Raw genomic sequence first — 18,878 nt, 5'->3', positions numbered from 1 at the left:
AATCGCAAGATACTTCTTCATCAAAAAGGCAAGGATATCAACGGTGATGCTTAAGTGGAATTCCCAGACAGTCATCAGCTCTACAGTATTTACGCAGGAAAGCAAAAGTGTTCCTCTTGCTTGAAATCCCATACTAATTTGAGACCCCATACGAATGAGACGCTGGTGATTTTTTTTCTCTGAGGTCCATTCTCTCTCTTCACCCCAAACATGTCGTTAGAATAGACATATCCGAAACTAAAAGTTTGAGGAAGCAGTTAAACGTGAAAACAACTGTGGCAGGCTACGTAATGTGCCATACTCTCCCCAAAATATTGTCTAACAAATATCCAAACCTTGTTGCGATGCTGGACCATGGCGACTAATGGTATGATTGAGTTAGTACTGTAATATGTTACCTTATCAACCAGAGGGTGTCCATACGGTATTATAGTGAGAATGTAAAAGGTCTGATAGTACCGGTACAGGAGCATTGTGACTTGAGATCAAACTCAACGCTAAAGGATTGGACATGCCTGAGAACTCCTGATGCTTACAGCCAGCTACCATTCCAGACAGAAAGAACCAAATGCAGCTGACCTTCGGTTATGCTCTAATTCATCAAACAGCAATAACACACCTACACACCGTCTCGATTAGAAGAGAGAATCAAAACAAAACAAAATCACAGTGGTAAAACCACCATGTAATAAAAGTATTATATAACGATTAAAACAGACATTAAAAGATGTGGAAGCCGTGATTGCAGATTTCCATTTGCCATGTTGTCCCCACTTTGAACTTTGTTTTGATAGAAAGCCTTTTATTTACTTCACCCCGTCTTCTCTTTCTCCTCAACAGCAACCCTATTACAACCTATATATTATGCGCTTGGGCCCAATGACAACTTCCAAATTTGAATCTCAATTCCCGAAAGGACAGATGACACAAACAGCGCTCGTCTTCACTATTTTTCCTCTGGAGTGTGTCCATAAAGCCTCTGGTTTAACTGGCACAATGGTCCTCTTATTTCACCTTCAACGATCAACAGTCTGACTAGGAACCACAAAGGCCATAAAGGGTAGTTATGTAGTCAGCCATTGTTGAAAGAACATCCATGATGTGTGTGTGTGTGTGTTTAAACAGCCAGTGCTACAGATAGATACTGGATTAGTGCTTGAATAGCTAAAAACATTTTCCATGCCTAACAACGCCAACCACATTTTTCAAAGATGTTTCCAATTCTGTGCATATTTGTGAATAAAAAGAGTGTTGGGGGGAGGGGAACTGCTCCTGGGCACAAACCTTTCTCACTTAATTATGGGCATAGGTTAAGATGAGAAAAAAAATAATGAAAAAAATGTCAGTCAGTTCTTGAAGATCCCACCACCTCCATCACCATATTTTCCTGTTCTGTCAGCTCCACCCCAGTACTGTCACTCTACCCCTGGGCCTCTGGAGTTGAGAGGAGGGGACAGGGCAGTCCTAACAGCATCCTCCTCCAGACTGCCTTACTGGGGTGCTATCAATCTTCAGGTTGGGTTTGTCTCCTCCTGTCGTGGCCCCGGGCCCCATGCGCTTCTTAATCTCAGCCGCCATGGTCATGAAGGATTGCTCCACGTTGGTTGCGTTCTTAGCACTGGTCTCGAGGAAGGGGATGGATAGGGAGTCAGCAAATTCCTTGAGGAGGGTGAGACACATGTCAACCAGTCTGACTGCAGTAGTAGGGTGCTTCCATTGCAAGTAAAACACAGTGTGTCCTAACAGTTGATAAAGTGTACTCGAGCGACATGCTGAATTCAAGTACTGTGGTTCATCTGTATCCGATGCCGCATGTTTCCTGTGGACTCACCTTGGCTGTTGTGTAGTCTACTACTTTCTTGGTGGTGAGGTCACACTTGTTACCCACCAGCAGCTTGTTGACATTTTCGCTGGCATAGCGGTCGATTTCCTGCAGCCACTGCTTTATATTGTTGTAAGACTCCTAGAAAATACCTCCGTTATATGTGGTCAATAAATAAACGTTAACTCGTAGATGTTAAGGAATCTCCTTTGTGGAGAGGCGTCACTAACCTGATCTGTTACATCATAGACAACGATGATACCATGGGCTCCTCTGTAATAGCTGGAGGTGATGGTGCGAAACCGCTCCTGACCAGCAGTGTCCCACTACAGACATAAGACAAGAAAAACAAGATGTTAATTTTCCTAAAACACTACATGGCTGCACGCATGAACTGCAATGACACTTCCCGACAGCTGCCAGGCTTGCTGGATTCAACTCACAATCTGTAGTTTGATAGTCTTGCCGTCCAATTCAATAGTTCGGATTTTGAAGTCCACGCCGATGGTGCTTATGTAACTTTCCGTGTAGGTGTCATCCTGAAATGCATCATTTAAAAAAAAACACACACACATATAATCAACAAACTCGCAGACACACAATATCCAAATGTTGATTGAAAGCTGAAAACTGATCAACGTGCCAATAACACTGATATTTTTTTTACCGCAAATCGAAGCAGGAGGCAAGACTTGCCCACCCCTGAATCGCCGATCAGAAGCAGCTTGAACAGGTAGTCACTACGGGGAAAACCAGGTTTTAGAGGCTAACAAATAATGGTTAGATACTAACAGATCTATTCTATCAAACCGCCAGCATTGACTTTTCATTTAGGTCTCTGACGAGTTAGGCTAGTTTATAGTCATTCCATCTGAAATTAGGTTATTATAGCTAAACTACAGCTGCAAGGGTGTACAATGAAATGTCCAAGAGGAAAACGTGGAAGAAAGAGAAAGGTGACGAGACTCATATCTCCACTCCAATTCATTGGTTAATTCAGCATACCACTGCTGACTTGCTCCTGAAGCTAAGCAGGGTTGGTCCTGGTCAGTTCCTGGATGGGAGACCAGATGCTGCTGGAAGTGGTGTTGGAGGGCCAGTAGGAGGCACAGTTTCCTCTGGTCTAAAAAAAAAAATCCCCAAAGCAGCGATTGGGGACACTGCCCTGTGTAGGGTGCCGTGGTCCTGACTCTCTGAGGTCATTAAAGATCCCATGGCCCTTATCGTAAGAGTAGGGGTGTTAACCCTGGTGTCCTGGCTAAATTCCCAATCTGGCCCTCAAACCATCACGGTCACCTAATAATCCCCAGTTTACAATTGGCTCATTCATCCCCCTCCTCTCCCCTGTAACTATTCCCCAGGTCGTTGCTGTAAATGAGAACGTGTTCTCAGTCAACTTACCTGGGAAAATAACGGATAAATAATTCAGCAAACTAGCTAACCAACGTTAGATCAGCAATTTTATGTCAACATAGCTATTGGTATGATGATGACAACATTGTAGCTACCATGTAAAACAACCCGATATCATAGCAGATGTTCGGGAACAAATATGTAAACAAGTGATGACGCAATATATTTTGTTACGCGTTTGAGTTAGCGAGCTACGTCTCCTCATCTGCTGTTACTGGACACGGAGCTAACAAAAACAACTAAATATCAAACTTCACTCACTATTCAGGATTCATGGTGTGTCCAAAATACGTGTTTTCTCGGCTCTTGTCTGGGTCACACACGCGTATCCTCTTGGTAGGTAGCTAGCTAGCTGCGTTGCTAACGCGTAGGAAGAAAGAATACTTGTTGTTAACGACGTTAGCTAGCTCGCCAAACCGCGTTTGGCAAATTATTCTACAAATTCACGAGCCAAGAGGCTGTGTATAGTTCGCTGAGTAAGTGTTCAGCGACTAGAATTCGTTTTATTGCTTGATACACATTCCTTTCTTTCGCGTGTTGTTTTCCTGTTTCCCTTTTTACTTGTCTTCCCTGGTCTTTTGCGGCACTGTGCGCAGGTGTCATTGAGTGATGACGTCAAATCGGGGTCCGACACAGATGGGAAACGTAGTTCAGTCAAAAGCCCTTCTTACGTTATCTGGTTCAGCTGGCTCCGGGGATTCAACTGTGGCCTGTAACAGTACACGTTGACACGTTCTTACCAAAGGAGGCTTATTTATTCATCATGCACAAATGTTATAAATATACTGAACAAAAATATAAACGCAACATGTAAAGCAGGGGTTACCAACCATTTTCGTTTACTGTACCACCAACTGTATTTTGCTCTGCCTGCATTACCCCTTAAGTACCTCCTCATGTGCATTTTACCAGTAAGCCTATGGTCTCAGGAGTCTTCAAGTACCCCCAGGGGTCCTAGTACTACTGGTTGGGAACCACTGATATAAAGTGTTGTTCCCATGTTTCATGAGTTGAAATAAAAGATCCCAGAAATGTTCCATTAGCACAAAAAGCTTATTTCTCTCCAATTGTGTGCACACATTTGTTTACATCCCTGTTACTGAGCATTTCTCATTTGACAAGATAATTCATCTACCTGACAGGTTTGGCATATCAAGAAGATGATTAAACAGTATAATCATTACACAGGTCCACCTTGTGCTGGGGACAATAAAAAGCCACTCTAACATGTGCAGTTTTGTCACACAACGCAATGCCACAAATATCTCAAGTTTTGAGGGAGAGTGCAATTGTCATGCATGACTGCAGGAATGTCCACCAGAGCGGTTGCCAGAGAATTCAATGTTCATTTCTCGACCATAAGCCGTCTCCAACGTCGTTTTAGAGAATTTGGCAATATGTCCAACCAGCCTCACAACCGCAGACCACGTGAAACCATGCCAGCCCAGGACCTCCACATCCGGCTTCTTTACATGCGGAATTGTCTGAGACCAGCCACCCAGACAGCTAATGTGTTTCTATCTGTAATAAAGCCCTTTTGTGGGGAAAAACTCATTCTGATTGGCCGGGCCTGGCTCCCCAGTAGGTGTGCCTGGCTCCCAAGTGGGTGTGCCTGGCTCCCAAGTGGGTGGGGTCTATGGCCTCCCAGGCCCACCCATGGCTGCACTCCTGCCCAGTCATATGAAATCCAATGAATTTATTTCACAAGAAGTGTAACTTGGTAAAAATCATTGAAATTGTTGCATGTTGAGTTTATATTCTGTTCAGTATAATAGTGCACGATCACAATAATATAGATATTGAGAAATGACTCCTCATTCACAGAACACAATGACATCCCTCCATGAAAAAAAAGTGAACAAGTACCACATAAAGATATGACAACAAATTAGAGGAAACTTATTCAAACAAACTCCCAATTTTCTTTTTAAACGTCAAAAATGTATTATTTATCATTCCCTAGTTTAAACAAAACATATTGTGTTCGAATGTCCTTTTTAAAAAGAGGCTGGGACAAAGTAATACGCCATTGCATTTTCCGTTGGACCAGTGGTTAGTAACAAATCATCATCATCTGTGATAATAGAAATGTGAAACTAAAAGGTCTTTGCTATCAAACAAAAAAACATGAAAAGAACTGCAGTGCCAGGTTATAACAGAGTATAAATATTAATATTTACAGGATGGTATTTATTGTCCTGTATGTCTTCCAAGTAGTCCTACTAGCTTCTCTCTACAACTAAAGTCTCACGTTTTGTTCACTGTCCTCTTTTCCTTTCATTTCGGGGTCGATTGATTGACTGTTCATATATGCTCAATATGACACACACCGAACCCAAACATTTCTCATGCAAAATGTCCAAACCATAAATAAAAGAAGGATTGAAAATTGAAAACACATTTGACACCAGAAAAGCTCAATACGTGGTACTCTCGCATCTTGAGTCTGTTGTCAAACATCTGGGTCCAAAGTAAAACACAGAACGGTCAGTCCTCCTGTGTACAGAGCCCTTTTAATATTTTGCGCGAAACCACCAGACCGTTCTTTTAATAACCAGTTCCACCAAAGCATTAAGGCAAAGCGCAAACTATCTAATATAGTTGATTATCGTATATTGTCAGACCAGATAAGATCAATGACATGTTTACAGATGTGAGAGTAGGCACTTAATTACGGAACCACTTATCTTCTTGGTGGGCTAAAGGTGTACACACACACACACACACACACACTCACACACACACACACACACACACACACCTGTTGGTACAGTGGGCTTTCTGTCTACTGAATGACAGAGTAAGGCATATTGACTGACAACTGTAGAGGTCCTCGTTTTTTCAATCAAAAGTTTGAAATGAATGAGGGACCTTCACTGTAAAGGGTTAAATTTGGTTCAAGTATCTCCAAAGGGGAAGGCACACAGCGCCAGCGTCCCAGGGGACATAATTGATCATTAATGACCAGTCCCAAAATCCCAGTTAAGGAGAGATAACACTGCTTGACAATCATCCCATCGGTGCAGAGGGCTTTGGATTTGTTGCTGGGGTGGCAGGTTCCTAGGGCTGTTTCATACTGTAGGATGCTGAGTGAGTGAGAGCTTGGTATGAAGCAGGGATTGTGGAGGTTTAGTTCCTGGATGGGTTGGTATTTGTCATTGTTGTCCCTTCTCTCACTGTAGCACACACTTGTCTTTGTTGCTGAACTTCCTGCGTCTAAGCTCTAGCCCCCGCTCCAGGCGCTCATCCTCCTCAACGGCCCTGAGGACACACACACACACACATAAACAACCGGCACACTACCTCATCATACCAAACATATGGAACATGCGCGTGTAGCACATGGGGACGTGTGAAACGTACCCCTCGGCCTTAAGTGTCCCGCTTGCGTCGCCTCGTTAGCTAGCTTTTGAGGCGGCGCGAACGGCTAAGACGCTTGAGGGAGGGCGGGCACGTTTGTTTGTGAGGCAGAGGTTCCCGAGTTCGCGCCAGGTATGGGCCCGAATCGGGAGGGAGTGGCACTCGCTAAGGGAGCACCGTGATATCCTATAAACATGCTTGGTGTTTCAAACTGTTTACGCAATGGCTGTAACAAACAGATAGGCTAGTCTCACCCTCGCTCTTTGGCGTCCATGTCTCTGACCAGCTCGTCCCGCTGGTTGACCAGAGAGACCAGTTCCTGCAGCAGGAGCTCCTCTCGGTGTTGCTGGGCATTAGTCTTCTGCCACTCTGAAGAGAGGGAAGACGAGGGAAGATAACATCACAGTAATTATGCACGGCCCGACTGCTTTGGGTCTACAGTCGTCTCACCGGTTGTGCTCAATGTAAACGAAGGTTCTGCTTATGCACGGGACTAACCTTCATTGGCCATCATGGCTCGGAGTTCTCTATTCAGTAGCTGAAATCTTTTCTCCAAGTCCTGCTCCTCCTGCCTGTGAACACAATACATTCGGTTAGCTGCCCTCTGCTGGGTACACAAAACAGAGCATACTATGGCACATGTAGTTAGACGGCAAACTTCAGGTCAAAACCATTTGCTAGTAACATGAACGTGTTACGTATTCTTAAAAATAATAGGTGTGTGAGTGGTGTGTTGTGTCTTACAGCAACTCCAGGTGGTCCTGTCTCCTTATAAGGGCGTTCTTCTTGTTGACCAGAGTGAACCACTCCTGGATCAGCTTCTCTTCCTCGTCCTGGTCGCTACCTGGAGCAAGTGCACGATGTCCACAGTTAAAATGGCACCTTAAAAAGTTTTTGTTTTTGTTGTTGCTGTATATACTGAGAAAGTGAATCCGTTGATAAGCACACATAGCAGTATGCCTGACACGGTTCACGTTAGGTTCAGCACCCTTTTGATACCTTTCGTCACCCTCACCTGATTCCATCAGTCTTCTGAGTCTCCTCTCCACGACGCCTGCTCGGTTGTCAATGTGCTTCTGTTCAGTCTCCAGGGCTTGCAGCTCACTCAGCACATACTGACTGGTGTCCTGCAGACGCTGACCATGAAGATACAGAGACACACATTGCCAAAACGAAAACGGACAACAGACAGATGGGAGGACGTGTAAGGAGAGACACACAGATGAACATAGATAGGTGACAGACAGGAAAAAGCCAGAAGATTAGAGGGAGAAACAGGACTAAAGGCAAAGAAAAGACCAGGAACTAAATATGATAAAAATTAAGAGTAGTGACGGACAGGTTAAGCCTTGGACTAAACGCCACAGAGGCCTAGCAGTAAAGAGGTAGTGACGGACAGGTTAATCCATGACTAAGAGCCACAGAGGCCTAGCAGTAAAGAGGTAGTGACGGACAGGTTAATCCATGACTAAGAGCCACAGAGGCCTAGCAGTAAAGAGGTAGTGACGGACAGGTTAATCCATGACTAAGAGCCACAGAGGCCTAGCAGTAAAGAGGTAGTGACGGACAGGTTAATCCATGACTAAGAGCCACAGAGGCCTAGCAGTAAAGAGGTAGTGACGGACAGGTTAATCCATGACTAAGAGCCACAGAAGCCTAGCAGTAAAGGTAAAAAGAGAATAGAAATGTAAACAGTCAAGTGGATAATAACATGACGTAAAGGTTTGAACTGACCAGAGTATCCTCCTCCTGGCTTGAGACACTGGACTCCTGGACAGGCACTGGGCTCATTGTCTCTGCATACAGATCAAACAGTTGGTCATTAGAATATTTACTGAACAAGGAAGAGACTGCAGCCTTTCATATCACGCTTATGTCAATTTCTGTTGTCGGCTCCTTCAGTTCAGGTAAAAAAAATCTCCTACCTGATTCTGAGGAGCCGTTCTTCACTGCTCTGTCTGATACACTTTCAGCTGACTGGACAGGAGACACAAACACAACAGATGTTATAGGTAAAGAGAAACATGGCCTCGTGTCAAGAGCAAAACATTGACAAATGAATAGAACATCAATCCCCGTTCAAATGCAAGAAAGGAGTTTTAAAAGATGGGAAAATGGCTCGGGAGTAAAGGCCGCATTCAGCATGTACCTCTGTGCTCTTGGATGTGCTACTCTGTTGCTCCAGCCCGTCCCCTTCATCCATAGACTCACTCTTCAGCCGCAAGCGCCTTTTCTTCACCAGGTCGGCATCTCTCACGTGACCAAATCCGGATTTCGCTGCAGAGGCGTGTGACCTGGGTGGAGGCACTGGCGTCTGTGATCCACCCGCTCCCCCTTCCAAACCCCCAGCTCCGCTCCCCTTCTCCTCCCCCTTTGTCAACCGTTTCGTCCGAGGCGGTGGCACTAGACTCCCATTGGGCTTAGAGGCCTGTTCTGTCGCACCGTCCTCCAGGGAGATGCTACCTTCCTGTAGCTTGCGGGCACAGAAGCGAGCAGCAGCATCCACATCAGAACCCTGACTGGGCTCAGTCACTGCATAGCTGGACTGGCTGCTGTTGTGCTCTATCTGAAGCACACTCAGCTCCTGCCCTGTAAAGTGGGTGCGGATCTGACTCAGGTAAGTCATGACGATCAGGCGGTCTGGCACAGAGAGCAGTACCATGTCTGAGGGCTCCATTAGACGGGAGATGCCCAGCGCGGCAAAGCCATCAAAGGCCTGAGAGAGAGAGAGAGAGAGAGAGAGAGAGAGAGAGAGAGAGAGAGAGAGAGAGAGAGAGAGAGGTCAGGACAAAAATGCTGACCTCTGTGTTCCTTATAGACGTGATGTGTGTTTATTATTATTATACATAGTGATGTACAGTAAATATGACTTTGTCACCTTCTTGTTGTTTAACTTGATGTCGTTGGTTTCCAGTGCCTCAAAATCTCTGAAAAAAACCCACCCGTAGTTAATAGAAGGACACGGATGGAACTTCCTGATGCTATTTTGTGAGAACTTCGGCTGTATCCCTGTACAAAGGTGGAATAATTATTCAAGTACATGCATGGACTCATAATAAAGTTGCGTGACTTTCCACGTTCCGACTAGGACGGAACATTGTCGGTGGGAATTTAACTGATTAGCGATTAAGTGCTTACATCTTGTCGGGATAGAAGTGGTGTAGGATGGCACAGAAAGCCAGGCCATTACGCCAGGAGGTGTTAAAGTTGGTGACCCTCACTCCCTTATACCCCTTCGTAACCTCCTGGCACCACTCCAGCAGAGACTTGCTGGAGGTGACCAGCCCGGGACTGGGCAGTGGACCTGACATCTGAGAGGGACAGAGGGAGAGAGACCTGTTATAGCTACTGACAGTCTCATTGACATATTCCATGTTCAGCTGTGTTTGAAATATAACGAACTGTTGATACCTCTTATGAAAAGGAAAATTTGAGAATCAAATGTACCACCTGTCGGCTGACGACTAGCACATCTTTCCTATCGGCTTCATCCTTGTCCGCCGTGGTAGCGGAGGACCACGGGGCAACTTCCTGAAGGACCACGGGAAAGGAAAGGGTTTTCTTCTTGCTGCGTCGGGGAGGTACAATCGTGTCCGACGCTTGACCAGAGGTGACCCCCTTATCTGCTGGGGTCTGTCCATTGGACTGTGGTTCTTCACTGCCTGGGCTGGTGGCTGGGGGCTGGTCGTTCCTCTGGGTTGTGGTGTCTGGTGCGGATGGCTGGGTGGCTGAGTATATCGTTGGGACAGCCAGGTCACCGGACGTCTTTCCCCCCTCAGCCATCTCAGATCTAAAAAGTGACAGAAATGGTGGAGATAAGATGATGGGACAGCCAAGTAAAGTCAGCTGATATGTATAAACTTCTAATCTCGTTTCAGTTACTCTATTGTCCTGCAGACATACAAAAACAGCTTACAGTTATGCACTGATGAAAGTAAATAGTATTCGTCAACGGTATTCAACTGGGCAAGGAGTTACAAGAGCCTGATGACATGACCTGATTAACGTCAAACCAGGCCGCGCCAAAGCTAGACAATGTCATGGGTTGTCCTGCTAACTTACTGTTCATCCACCCCGTCCACTGGTGTATCTACAGTGCACAGAGTAGCATCCTGTTCTATCTCAAGACCATCCTCCTCCTCGACCCCTGATTCAGGCACCTTCCCAATGAGGACTGTTGCCCCGGTTTCAGTCAATAACAAGCGCTCCTCTTGGGCAGGGACACGGTAAACTATAGAGAGCGCACCGCTGTCTACTTTCAACCCTGTTTCAACAGGTACCCCATCTGTCACCGTCTCTGTCATCGGGATACTTTCCTCAACCTCCGCTGGCTCCTTTGAACGGACTGTCGAGTTCACAGCAGAGTCTGATGATGTCATACCCTCAGTGGTTGCCACCACCGGATTAACCTCAGTAATCGTTTCTGATGGGCTACAATTTGATGAGGAGGCGGCTATGGTGGAGGGCTCACTAATGATTTCCTGCCGCCCTTTCCTTCCATCTAGATCTAGGAGGTTTGGCTCAGGCCTGTCTAGACTGGCTTCCTGAGGGATCACTGGTAATGGAGTCTCTTGTTCCTCACTGGCCTCGGAGGCTGGGAGATCTTCTGGGTTCAGAAAAGGGTCGTCCTCATGGAAGGAGGGGATCAGGCGTTTCCTGAAGCGCGTGGTAGGCACAGGCACAAACACAGGCACATCTGATGGCTCTTCTCCTGCCATCTGACTAATCTTAGCCAGCAGCAACATTTCCTCCTCAATTAGGCTTAGGTCCTCTTTGGGGGGTTCCGTAGTGATTACGTGAGGGACCTTGGGACGTGTTCCAGGTTGAGAGGGCCGTAGAGGCCATGGGACCACTGAGCTGACAGAGACATCTTTCTCTGGGACATCTTTCTCATCATTACCCTCCTTTGCTAGATGAGGCTCGTCATTGGCTCCCTTCTCTCTGGCTGTCACCAGAATGCTATCTGAAGAAGTCGTTTCCATGGCGAGGATTAGTGGTTTTGGAATGTCTTCCTCTTTAGCGTCAGTGTTAAAAGTCTTCTTTAAGCTAGATTTGCTGCTCTCTCGTGCCATTGCCTCACTATCCGTACTATCGGGTGGTGGAACAGTTTTCTTTTTGATTCGCTTTGGTGGAGCCAGGCAACTGGCAACAGGTGCCGTGTCTTGACTAACTCTCTCTGGACCTACTTCCTGAAGAGGCACTGGAGGAGTGCATTTTTTTTTGTTGCTGCGACGACGGGGAAGTGGCTCCAGTTCAATGGTTCCAGTAATAGGTCCTGCAGGGTGGGACCCCACTGATGTGGCCTGCTGTGTGGACACACTATCAGGGCGGTTGACCTCGTGCGGAGCAGGTGGTGAAGAAGAGAACACCGCTCGACTGTGAAACAGAGATATCAACGTTAGCCATCTGGCAAGGCTACGATAGCAATTTCCCCAAAATGCAGACGGCTACACAATCCTCGACCACGCCACAGTCAAAAGGCAACGGTCCAACAACCGAGGTGTGGCAACAGTAAACATCACCATGGCAAGCTCACAATCAGCTATGTCCAACATTTCACTGGGTTCAGTTTAAAAGTTGTTTGCAAAAACACTTTCACTTTCACATGCAAATGCACATTCAGAGGACTAACATCCAACAGTTAAACCCTCGCCTCAGGCATGGTAGTAGACTGTACACAAAGATCTGAAAACCGCAAGTTCATGTGAAATAACTTAACGAGAAATCCGAAAAAAAGATCATTCAAAAATAAGCAAAGACAACTAAATGTACCACTCCAGAAGCCGGAGTACAAAAACCCAGCCACAACCTGACAGAGCTCCATTCCTACTACATGAATACAATCGGTCTCATTAAGCCATGCAGGAAAGGAATGCAGAGAGCGACAGGAGCTCAGGCACTTACCCTGCATCCATGTACAACTCTGCTAGCCACACTGTGCCTATATCCTCCTGCCCCATCTCAAACTCCAACTCATCTGAATCGCTGTCAGGCATGAACACTGTCTTGGTCTTTCCCTTGACTGTCTCTTTACGGGCTTTAGTGGAGTTAACGATAGGGGTGGCGTCGTCGTCATTGTCTTCCAAGCACTCCTCATAAGCTATTTCATCCAGCTCTGCTTCTCTCAGTGGTGGGAAATCGTCTGTACAGCTTTTTGCATCCTTTTCATTTTCTACAGGTGGTAACACAGGTGGACGAACATCCTTCGCAGTGTTCGTCTCCTTCAGTGGCTCTGTGCTCCCCTTCAGTGGTTCCGTGCTCTCCTTCAGTGGTTCTGTGCTCTCCTTCAGTGGTTCTGTGCTCTCCTTCAGTGGTTCTGTGCTCTGCTTCAGTGGTTCTGTGTTCTTTAGTGGGTATGTGCTCTTCTTTAGTGGTTCTGTGCTCTCCTTCAGTGGTTCTGTGCTCTCCTTCAGTGGTTCTGTGCTCTCCTTCAGTGGTTCTGTGCTCTCCTTCAGTGGTTTGGTAGTCTCTTTATGTGGTTTGGTGGACTCCTTCAGAGGTTTGACCTCTTGCTCAAATTTGGTGATTGGGTCCTTGAACATCTCTTGCTCCACAGCAGCTAAACACAAAGTCTCCACTAAGCTTAGCCTGCCAGTCTCTTCAGTCGTTTCATTCTTGTGGGCCAACTGGACCGGTGATGAGTCTGTGACCATGACTGGAAGTTCCTCCAATGCATCAGAAAAGGCTTCAGGTGGTAGGATCTCAAACTCAGATGGAGAAAGTGGTCTTGAGTCTGGTTCTCCTACCTCATCATTAGACATCATTAGGCCAGATGGCTGAAGTATGGAAGTCACAGTCTCATAACTAGGGAATGGGGATATTTGAACAAATATTTAGGGGATATTTGAACAACGTTTTTTAGGTTACATGTACAGCAGGCATGGAAGATGCAGTTCTTTTTCAATGGACTTTAAGACATATTTCAAGGTGACTTTCTACAATTCAAATTTCAATCAAATCTTTGAACATATACACAGAGTACAAAACATTAGGAACAACTTCCTAATATTGAATTAACACCTCCTTTTACCCCCAGAACAGCCTCAATTCGTCGGGGCATGGACTCTACAAGGTGTCGAAAGGGTTCCACAAGGATGCTGGCTCATGTTGACTCCAATGCTTCCCACAGTTTTGTCAAGTTAACTGGATGTCCTTCAGTTGGTGGACCATTCTTGATACACACAGGAAACTGTTGAATGTGAAAAACCCAGCAGTGTTGCAGTTCTGGACACACTCAAACCGGTGCGCCTGGCACCTACTACCATAACCCGTTAGTTCCCCCGTTTAAAGTCACCTCAATCACCCTCTGAATGGCACACATTCACAATCCATGTCTTAAAAATCCTTCTTTAACCTGTCTCTTTCCATTCATCTACACTGATTGAAGTGGATTTAACAAGTGACATCAATAAGGGTTCATAGCTTTCACCTGGATTAACCTGAACAGTCTGTCATGAAAAGAGCAGGTGTTCCTAACGTTCCTAATGTTTTGTACACTCAGTGTAGATGTGAAATCTTTAAAATTGGTTGAAACAAACGTTGCTATTTAAGCTTCGCATCTTATTGACGACATGACTTCACAAGCAAAAGCCGGCGTACACAAAAATAGACACATTTCAGATTCAGCCGCAGAGTCAAGAGCACTTAAAGAGTCCCTAAAAATGCCTGTGGCCATGCTGATCAAAGATGTCAAAGCTGAGCAAGCCTCGGTCGCCCGTCAGACTTACCCTCTGTACATGGCCCTCACTAATGCTCTCATGAAGACATCAACATCAAGACCCTCCTCCTGTACAGCTACGGGAACCTGCGCCAGCCTCCCCAAAACCTGCTCATCTTCCAACTCTTCTCTTGTACTTAAATCTGATGCGTCCACGGAACTTTTCTTCCACACCGGATCTAGCTGCTGCTCATTGTCGGCTTGTCCTGGGCCGACCATGGAGGAACCAGACCCACTTTCACCTTCTTCACTCTCCGTGTTGACAACAGCACATTTTTCCAGGTATAATTGCTTCTTCTTCTTAGGAAGGCGAATGGGGGCCTCCTCTGATGGCGTGTACAATTCCACTGAGCTGTCACAGTCAAAGTAAATGTCTATTTCTCTATTTTCCTTGGAGGGAGATGGGAGGGGAGTGTCCTCTAGGTACTCAGTCAAGTGGATCTCTGCTACAGATCCCTGTCCAGACGGGCTGCCACAGACAGATATGAAATGAGACACTTGATTGGACACTAGTCTGACACCAGCACAAGGACCGGAATCCATAGATTTCTACTAAGGGGAATACGACTAGTCTCCAGAAAAGTTATAGCCTAAACGCAGTGTTATTGGCACTTTTGGGTGAGCATTAAAACATGTATGAAATGTCAACACCACCACAAACATGCATGTCTAATGTAAATGTACTTCACACGGACACTTCATGCCATGCCATGAGGAGTTAAATCCCCAGTAACTTACCCTGTTTGCAAGGTACTCTTTGTTGCCTCCAATGTGCTCATGCCTACTCCCTCTGTCCCTTTCTCCTTAGTTTTCTCTTCTAAAGCAGCCCATAGAGGCTTCTCTGCCTCTACAGCCCCTGTGCTGGGAGGACGCTTCATATCGCATAGGTCCTCTTCGTTTAAATCTGACTCTCCAGCTGGAGAAATGGCTGCTTCCAATGACACAAGCGTGTCTATCTGCAATGAGCGCTTCATGGTGGAGCTACTGAACACCTTCGTGGGGAGGTGCCGAGGGGGTGTACACGGTGAAGTTGATGGTTCACTGTCTTGACCCTCCTCTACAATAGTCTCCTTTAGAAGTGATTCAGGAGACTGGGGTGTGGGCTCTGGGGTGGGTGGTATTTGGAACACCTCTGATTCATCGGAGGTGATTGTCTTGTGACCTTCATCTCTGCTAATGCCAGCTTCTGGCTTAACAGCTTTGTCTGAGCTGAGAGGGCAAACATATGGGAATTACCTCAGTATTACTGTATAATTAGCCTACACACAGTGAATATTTTGCAAGTTCAGACACACTCAAAAGAGGTGTAGGACACGGCCAGGCATCGTCATACATTTGAAGTGTTGCCAAGGATACCCACCAGACTATAAATTCCCACCTTTTACGTTAAGCTTTAACTGGGGGAACTCTGAGGTCATCGATTCCTCTCAGTGGTATAGAGGTGCCTCCCTTCCACACTTACCCTGTCTCCGGTGATTCTACGCCCGGCACTAGCATGTTCTCATCGACTTTCCCCTGTTCCTCTCCGAGGACTTCATCTTTGATCGTCTCCTCTCCAGAGTCCTGCTCTGGTTTCGGATCCTGAGCGTTCTCCTCCAGAGCCTCCCAGAGGGGAAGCTCTGCCTGCGCCACTGCATCCTCAGCTATGGTCTCTAATGTCAAGCTGAATTGGACCATAGGTTCAACAACTTGATATTGAGGGGGTTCAGCCACATGGGGTGTCTCTAGACTTCCTGGCGTGGCATCCATGGTTTTCACTATAGAAATAGGATTACTGATATTTGATAGTAAATCTATTTCTATGGTTCTATCTACACTGACACTGCCTGACAAGGGAAATGTGTCCGCTTTTGATGACACGTGGTCAGAGGAACTGAAAGAGAGACGGAAGGTGAGACGGAACAGGATATGGAGTGGGACAGAGGAAGAGAGAGTTTAGACAATGAGAAAGGTTGACAAGGTTAAAAGGACATTTCGTAGAGAGAAAAAATGTAAACAAAATGTGCTCTCACTTACCGTTCTTTCTGAACACAGCCAGTATCCCCTCTGTGGGCTTCCAAAATGCCTGCCTCCTCTTCCGTTGAATTCCATTCTGAACTATGTGACTCCTCATCACTCCTGTTAGCTTGAACTTCAAGGGGGGGTGATTTGTGCTCATCAGCTTGTGATAATGAGGCCTTCTCATCCTGGGGTTGATTGTCCATCTGTTTCTTGTCCTCCTCTTTGGAGCCCATAACCTCCTCAGCCCATGATGGCCTTTTAGCTTTGATTGGCTTTTTCTCCAGAGGAGGGAGCTCTTGAGTATGAATACTGGATGACTCAGCTGGTGTGGATGTCATACTGGGAGGACAAGCCTCCAGGGCAGCCATGTTTTTCATAATTTCCTTGTCTTCATCTGACTTGTTGAGGTCATATAAACAGGGAAAATCAGGTGTCGGCCTTTGTTTCTCCTGCTTCTTCTCCACGGGCTTCTCTTGGCCTTTGCCGTGCTTCTCGGCTGTGTCTTCACACGTGATGTTTACAATCTCTGGAAGTAGCTGCGTGTCAACTGGCCTGTGCTCTTTTGATGTTGCCATTTTTGAATATGGCCCTGCCGTTGAATTTACATCAGCTTCCTGTTCAACACTGAGAGACAGGGACACTGATGTCAAGGGTTTGAGCGTCAATGGAGATATTATTCTCAGAAGTGGGTGTGTACGTGTGTGTTCGTGTGCATATGTGTAAACACATTTGTGTGTGAAGAAGAGAGGTGCCATTCAATAAATACTTAAAGAGTGCCTGTATAATATAGCCAAGTATAGCGTTCACTCTCGTAAGGATGAGGATACATCGTCACATAAGGATGAGGACGAAAAAAAAAAACAGACTTCTCTAAGAGGCTGCCTTGTGAGGAAAGAGCAGCACTGTCTGCTTGCTGACAGAATCTCACACTTACCCTCCAGCCAGATGTTCCATTTGAGTCTTCAAGATGCTGAATGGCGACCTCTTTATTGTGTCCGCTTTTGATCCCTCTTCGCCTGCGTTGTCCTCCAAAAACAAGTTACCTGCCGTGACTGATGGATCAGGCGTCTCTATGATTACGTCATCAAAGTCGAGCTCAGGCTCAGCCAATGGCGGCTTGTCTGCAATAAAAAGTGTTTTGTCCAGGGTCGAGGGAGAGGAGTCCTCTGGCTTGGCAGGTTGATAAGGCACTTCCTTGGTCTCATTGGATGTCTGTTTGAAGCCAGACTTCTTTCCGGCCAATGGCGGGATATCAGCACTAAATGCTCCCAGGATGTTGGTAGAAGGCTCTTTAGGGGTAGTGCTCTCTGGTGCTTCTGTCTCCGGGCTAGAGAAAGGCCATGGAGGAGGGAGCGCTGGAATAAGCTCTGCTGATTCAGAGACTTCTGTGGGCGTAGGGCCAGGGATACCAGTTGCTGGGCTGCCATCTTGCCCAGAACTGAGGAACAAAGATACTTGGTGTCAGAGCTCAGACGTTCGAGAGCAGGGAGGTTTCCCGGGGCGCACAGCAGGCAGGTCACACACACACACACACACACATCAGGGTCATGATTTGGAAGCACACAGTAGTGTTAGGGGGGGTTGTGTGTTTTATAGAAGGTGAAATGAAAGTAGCAGTAACAAGACAGAGGAAGGGGGTGAGTAATCGTGGGTGGGGAAGCATGCTATGTAGCTGGGTATAAATGGAAAACAAGACCCTACATACATAAATTCCACTCTCATGCCACTCTCTACCACTCCTCCCTGTTTGAGGCCATAAATAGGCCTATTTCTGCCCTTTATGAGTCAACAGAGATCCATCAATCAGGAAATCTCCCTACAGCATGTCTCTGCAACATTGCTGTGAAGCTGAAAGGCGGGCAAAGATTTCTTTCACTCCATTAAACGCTTGCAGCCATTGGCAACCATTTTGCGATTAGTCTCAAAATCATAGCAACCAATAGCAACGAAAAGGCTAAAGCTGCCCCATTTGTCAAACAATTGTGAAATACGATTCATAAAACGTGGGGCTTTCAAAGTCAGCACACACAAACCTCATGCATGTGCTTATCTCAAACTCACAGCAGACATGTTCTTCTCATGCTCATAGTGTACCACACACGCACAAGCTTAACAACCATATAACCTCGAACACTGTCTCACACTTCAACCACAGCATTTGAAAATGGAAGCGTTGAGGTCCCAGCTACGAAGTGGCTGTACAGTACACCACCCACTAGGAACTCACCCTTTAAAGGTCCCGCCATCTTTCAACCCCACGGCTTTCTCGGACTCCGGTCGGCTCTCCCGGTCTCTCTCCAGGGACGCAGAGGCTTGTTGGTTGGCGATCCTGATGGTGCCAGCAGTTCTGGGCGAGCGGAGAGACTCGTCCCCTCTGTTCAGGGCCAGGGGAAGGGTCTCACTTGAGACAGACAGGCTCTGCTGCTCCGACAGTTTCGGCCCTGGAGGGGGTCGGGAGACATAGACCAGTCAAACAAGGTTTAACAGCATTCTTAGTTATTATAGGGAAAACGACATATTATGCTAGAATACAATCCAGTACGTCAATATATTCTGTAAATATAG

At 46.4% G+C, this 18,878-nt stretch overlaps 2 protein-coding genes across 5 annotated transcripts in view; both read right to left on the bottom strand.

Moving 5' to 3' along the window:
• Positions 1–1,110: 1,110 nt before the first annotated feature.
• On the bottom strand, positions 1,111–3,839 carry LOC135550287 (ras-related protein Rab-1B-like). Its single transcript, XM_064980950.1, has 6 exons — positions 3,497–3,839; positions 2,490–2,562; positions 2,266–2,361; positions 2,053–2,148; positions 1,832–1,963; positions 1,111–1,659 (listed from the first exon to the last, which is right to left on the bottom strand). The coding sequence occupies exons 1-6, from the start codon at positions 3,508–3,510 to the stop codon at positions 1,465–1,467; spliced, it is 606 nt and encodes a 201-aa protein (XP_064837022.1). The 5' UTR covers positions 3,511–3,839; the 3' UTR covers positions 1,111–1,464.
• A 129-nt stretch (positions 3,840–3,968) lies between these two features.
• The window catches only part of LOC135550285 (EH domain-binding protein 1-like protein 1), a 28,325-nt gene continuing 13,415 nt past the window's right edge, over positions 3,969–18,878 (bottom strand). For 2 of the 4 annotated variants that reach the window (XM_064980946.1, XM_064980948.1), the window contains 19 exons: positions 18,541–18,754; positions 17,248–17,751; positions 16,329–16,937; positions 15,775–16,185; positions 15,051–15,521; positions 14,323–14,781; positions 12,500–13,399; positions 10,658–11,971; positions 10,043–10,385; positions 9,734–9,906; positions 9,474–9,522; positions 8,745–9,311; positions 8,521–8,572; positions 8,330–8,391; positions 7,611–7,731; positions 7,340–7,439; positions 7,094–7,167; positions 6,850–6,964; positions 3,969–6,496 (listed from right to left, as the gene is read on the bottom strand). In XM_064980946.1, coding sequence (XP_064837018.1) covers positions 6,409–6,496; positions 6,850–6,964; positions 7,094–7,167; positions 7,340–7,439; positions 7,611–7,731; positions 8,330–8,391; positions 8,521–8,572; positions 8,745–9,311; positions 9,474–9,522; positions 9,734–9,906; positions 10,043–10,385; positions 10,658–11,971; positions 12,500–13,399; positions 14,323–14,781; positions 15,051–15,521; positions 15,775–16,185; positions 16,329–16,937; positions 17,248–17,751; positions 18,541–18,754 — 6,626 coding nt within the window. In that variant the 3' untranslated portion in view covers positions 3,969–6,408. The remainder of the gene's footprint in view (positions 6,497–6,849; positions 6,965–7,093; positions 7,168–7,339; positions 7,440–7,610; positions 7,732–8,329; positions 8,392–8,520; positions 8,573–8,744; positions 9,312–9,473; positions 9,523–9,733; positions 9,907–10,042; positions 10,386–10,657; positions 11,972–12,499; positions 13,400–14,322; positions 14,782–15,050; positions 15,522–15,774; positions 16,186–16,328; positions 16,938–17,247; positions 17,752–18,540; positions 18,755–18,878) is intronic. The other 2 variants (XM_064980947.1, XM_064980949.1) reach the window with 2 other exon arrangements.

Source organism: Oncorhynchus masou, chromosome 12 (genome assembly GCF_036934945.1).
Source record: "Oncorhynchus masou masou isolate Uvic2021 chromosome 12, UVic_Omas_1.1, whole genome shotgun sequence".
Classification (NCBI taxonomy): Eukaryota; Metazoa; Chordata; class Actinopteri; order Salmoniformes; family Salmonidae; genus Oncorhynchus; species Oncorhynchus masou.
Note: the sequence above shows the minus strand (reverse complement) of the source record. Positions and strands in the feature narration are given on the sequence as shown.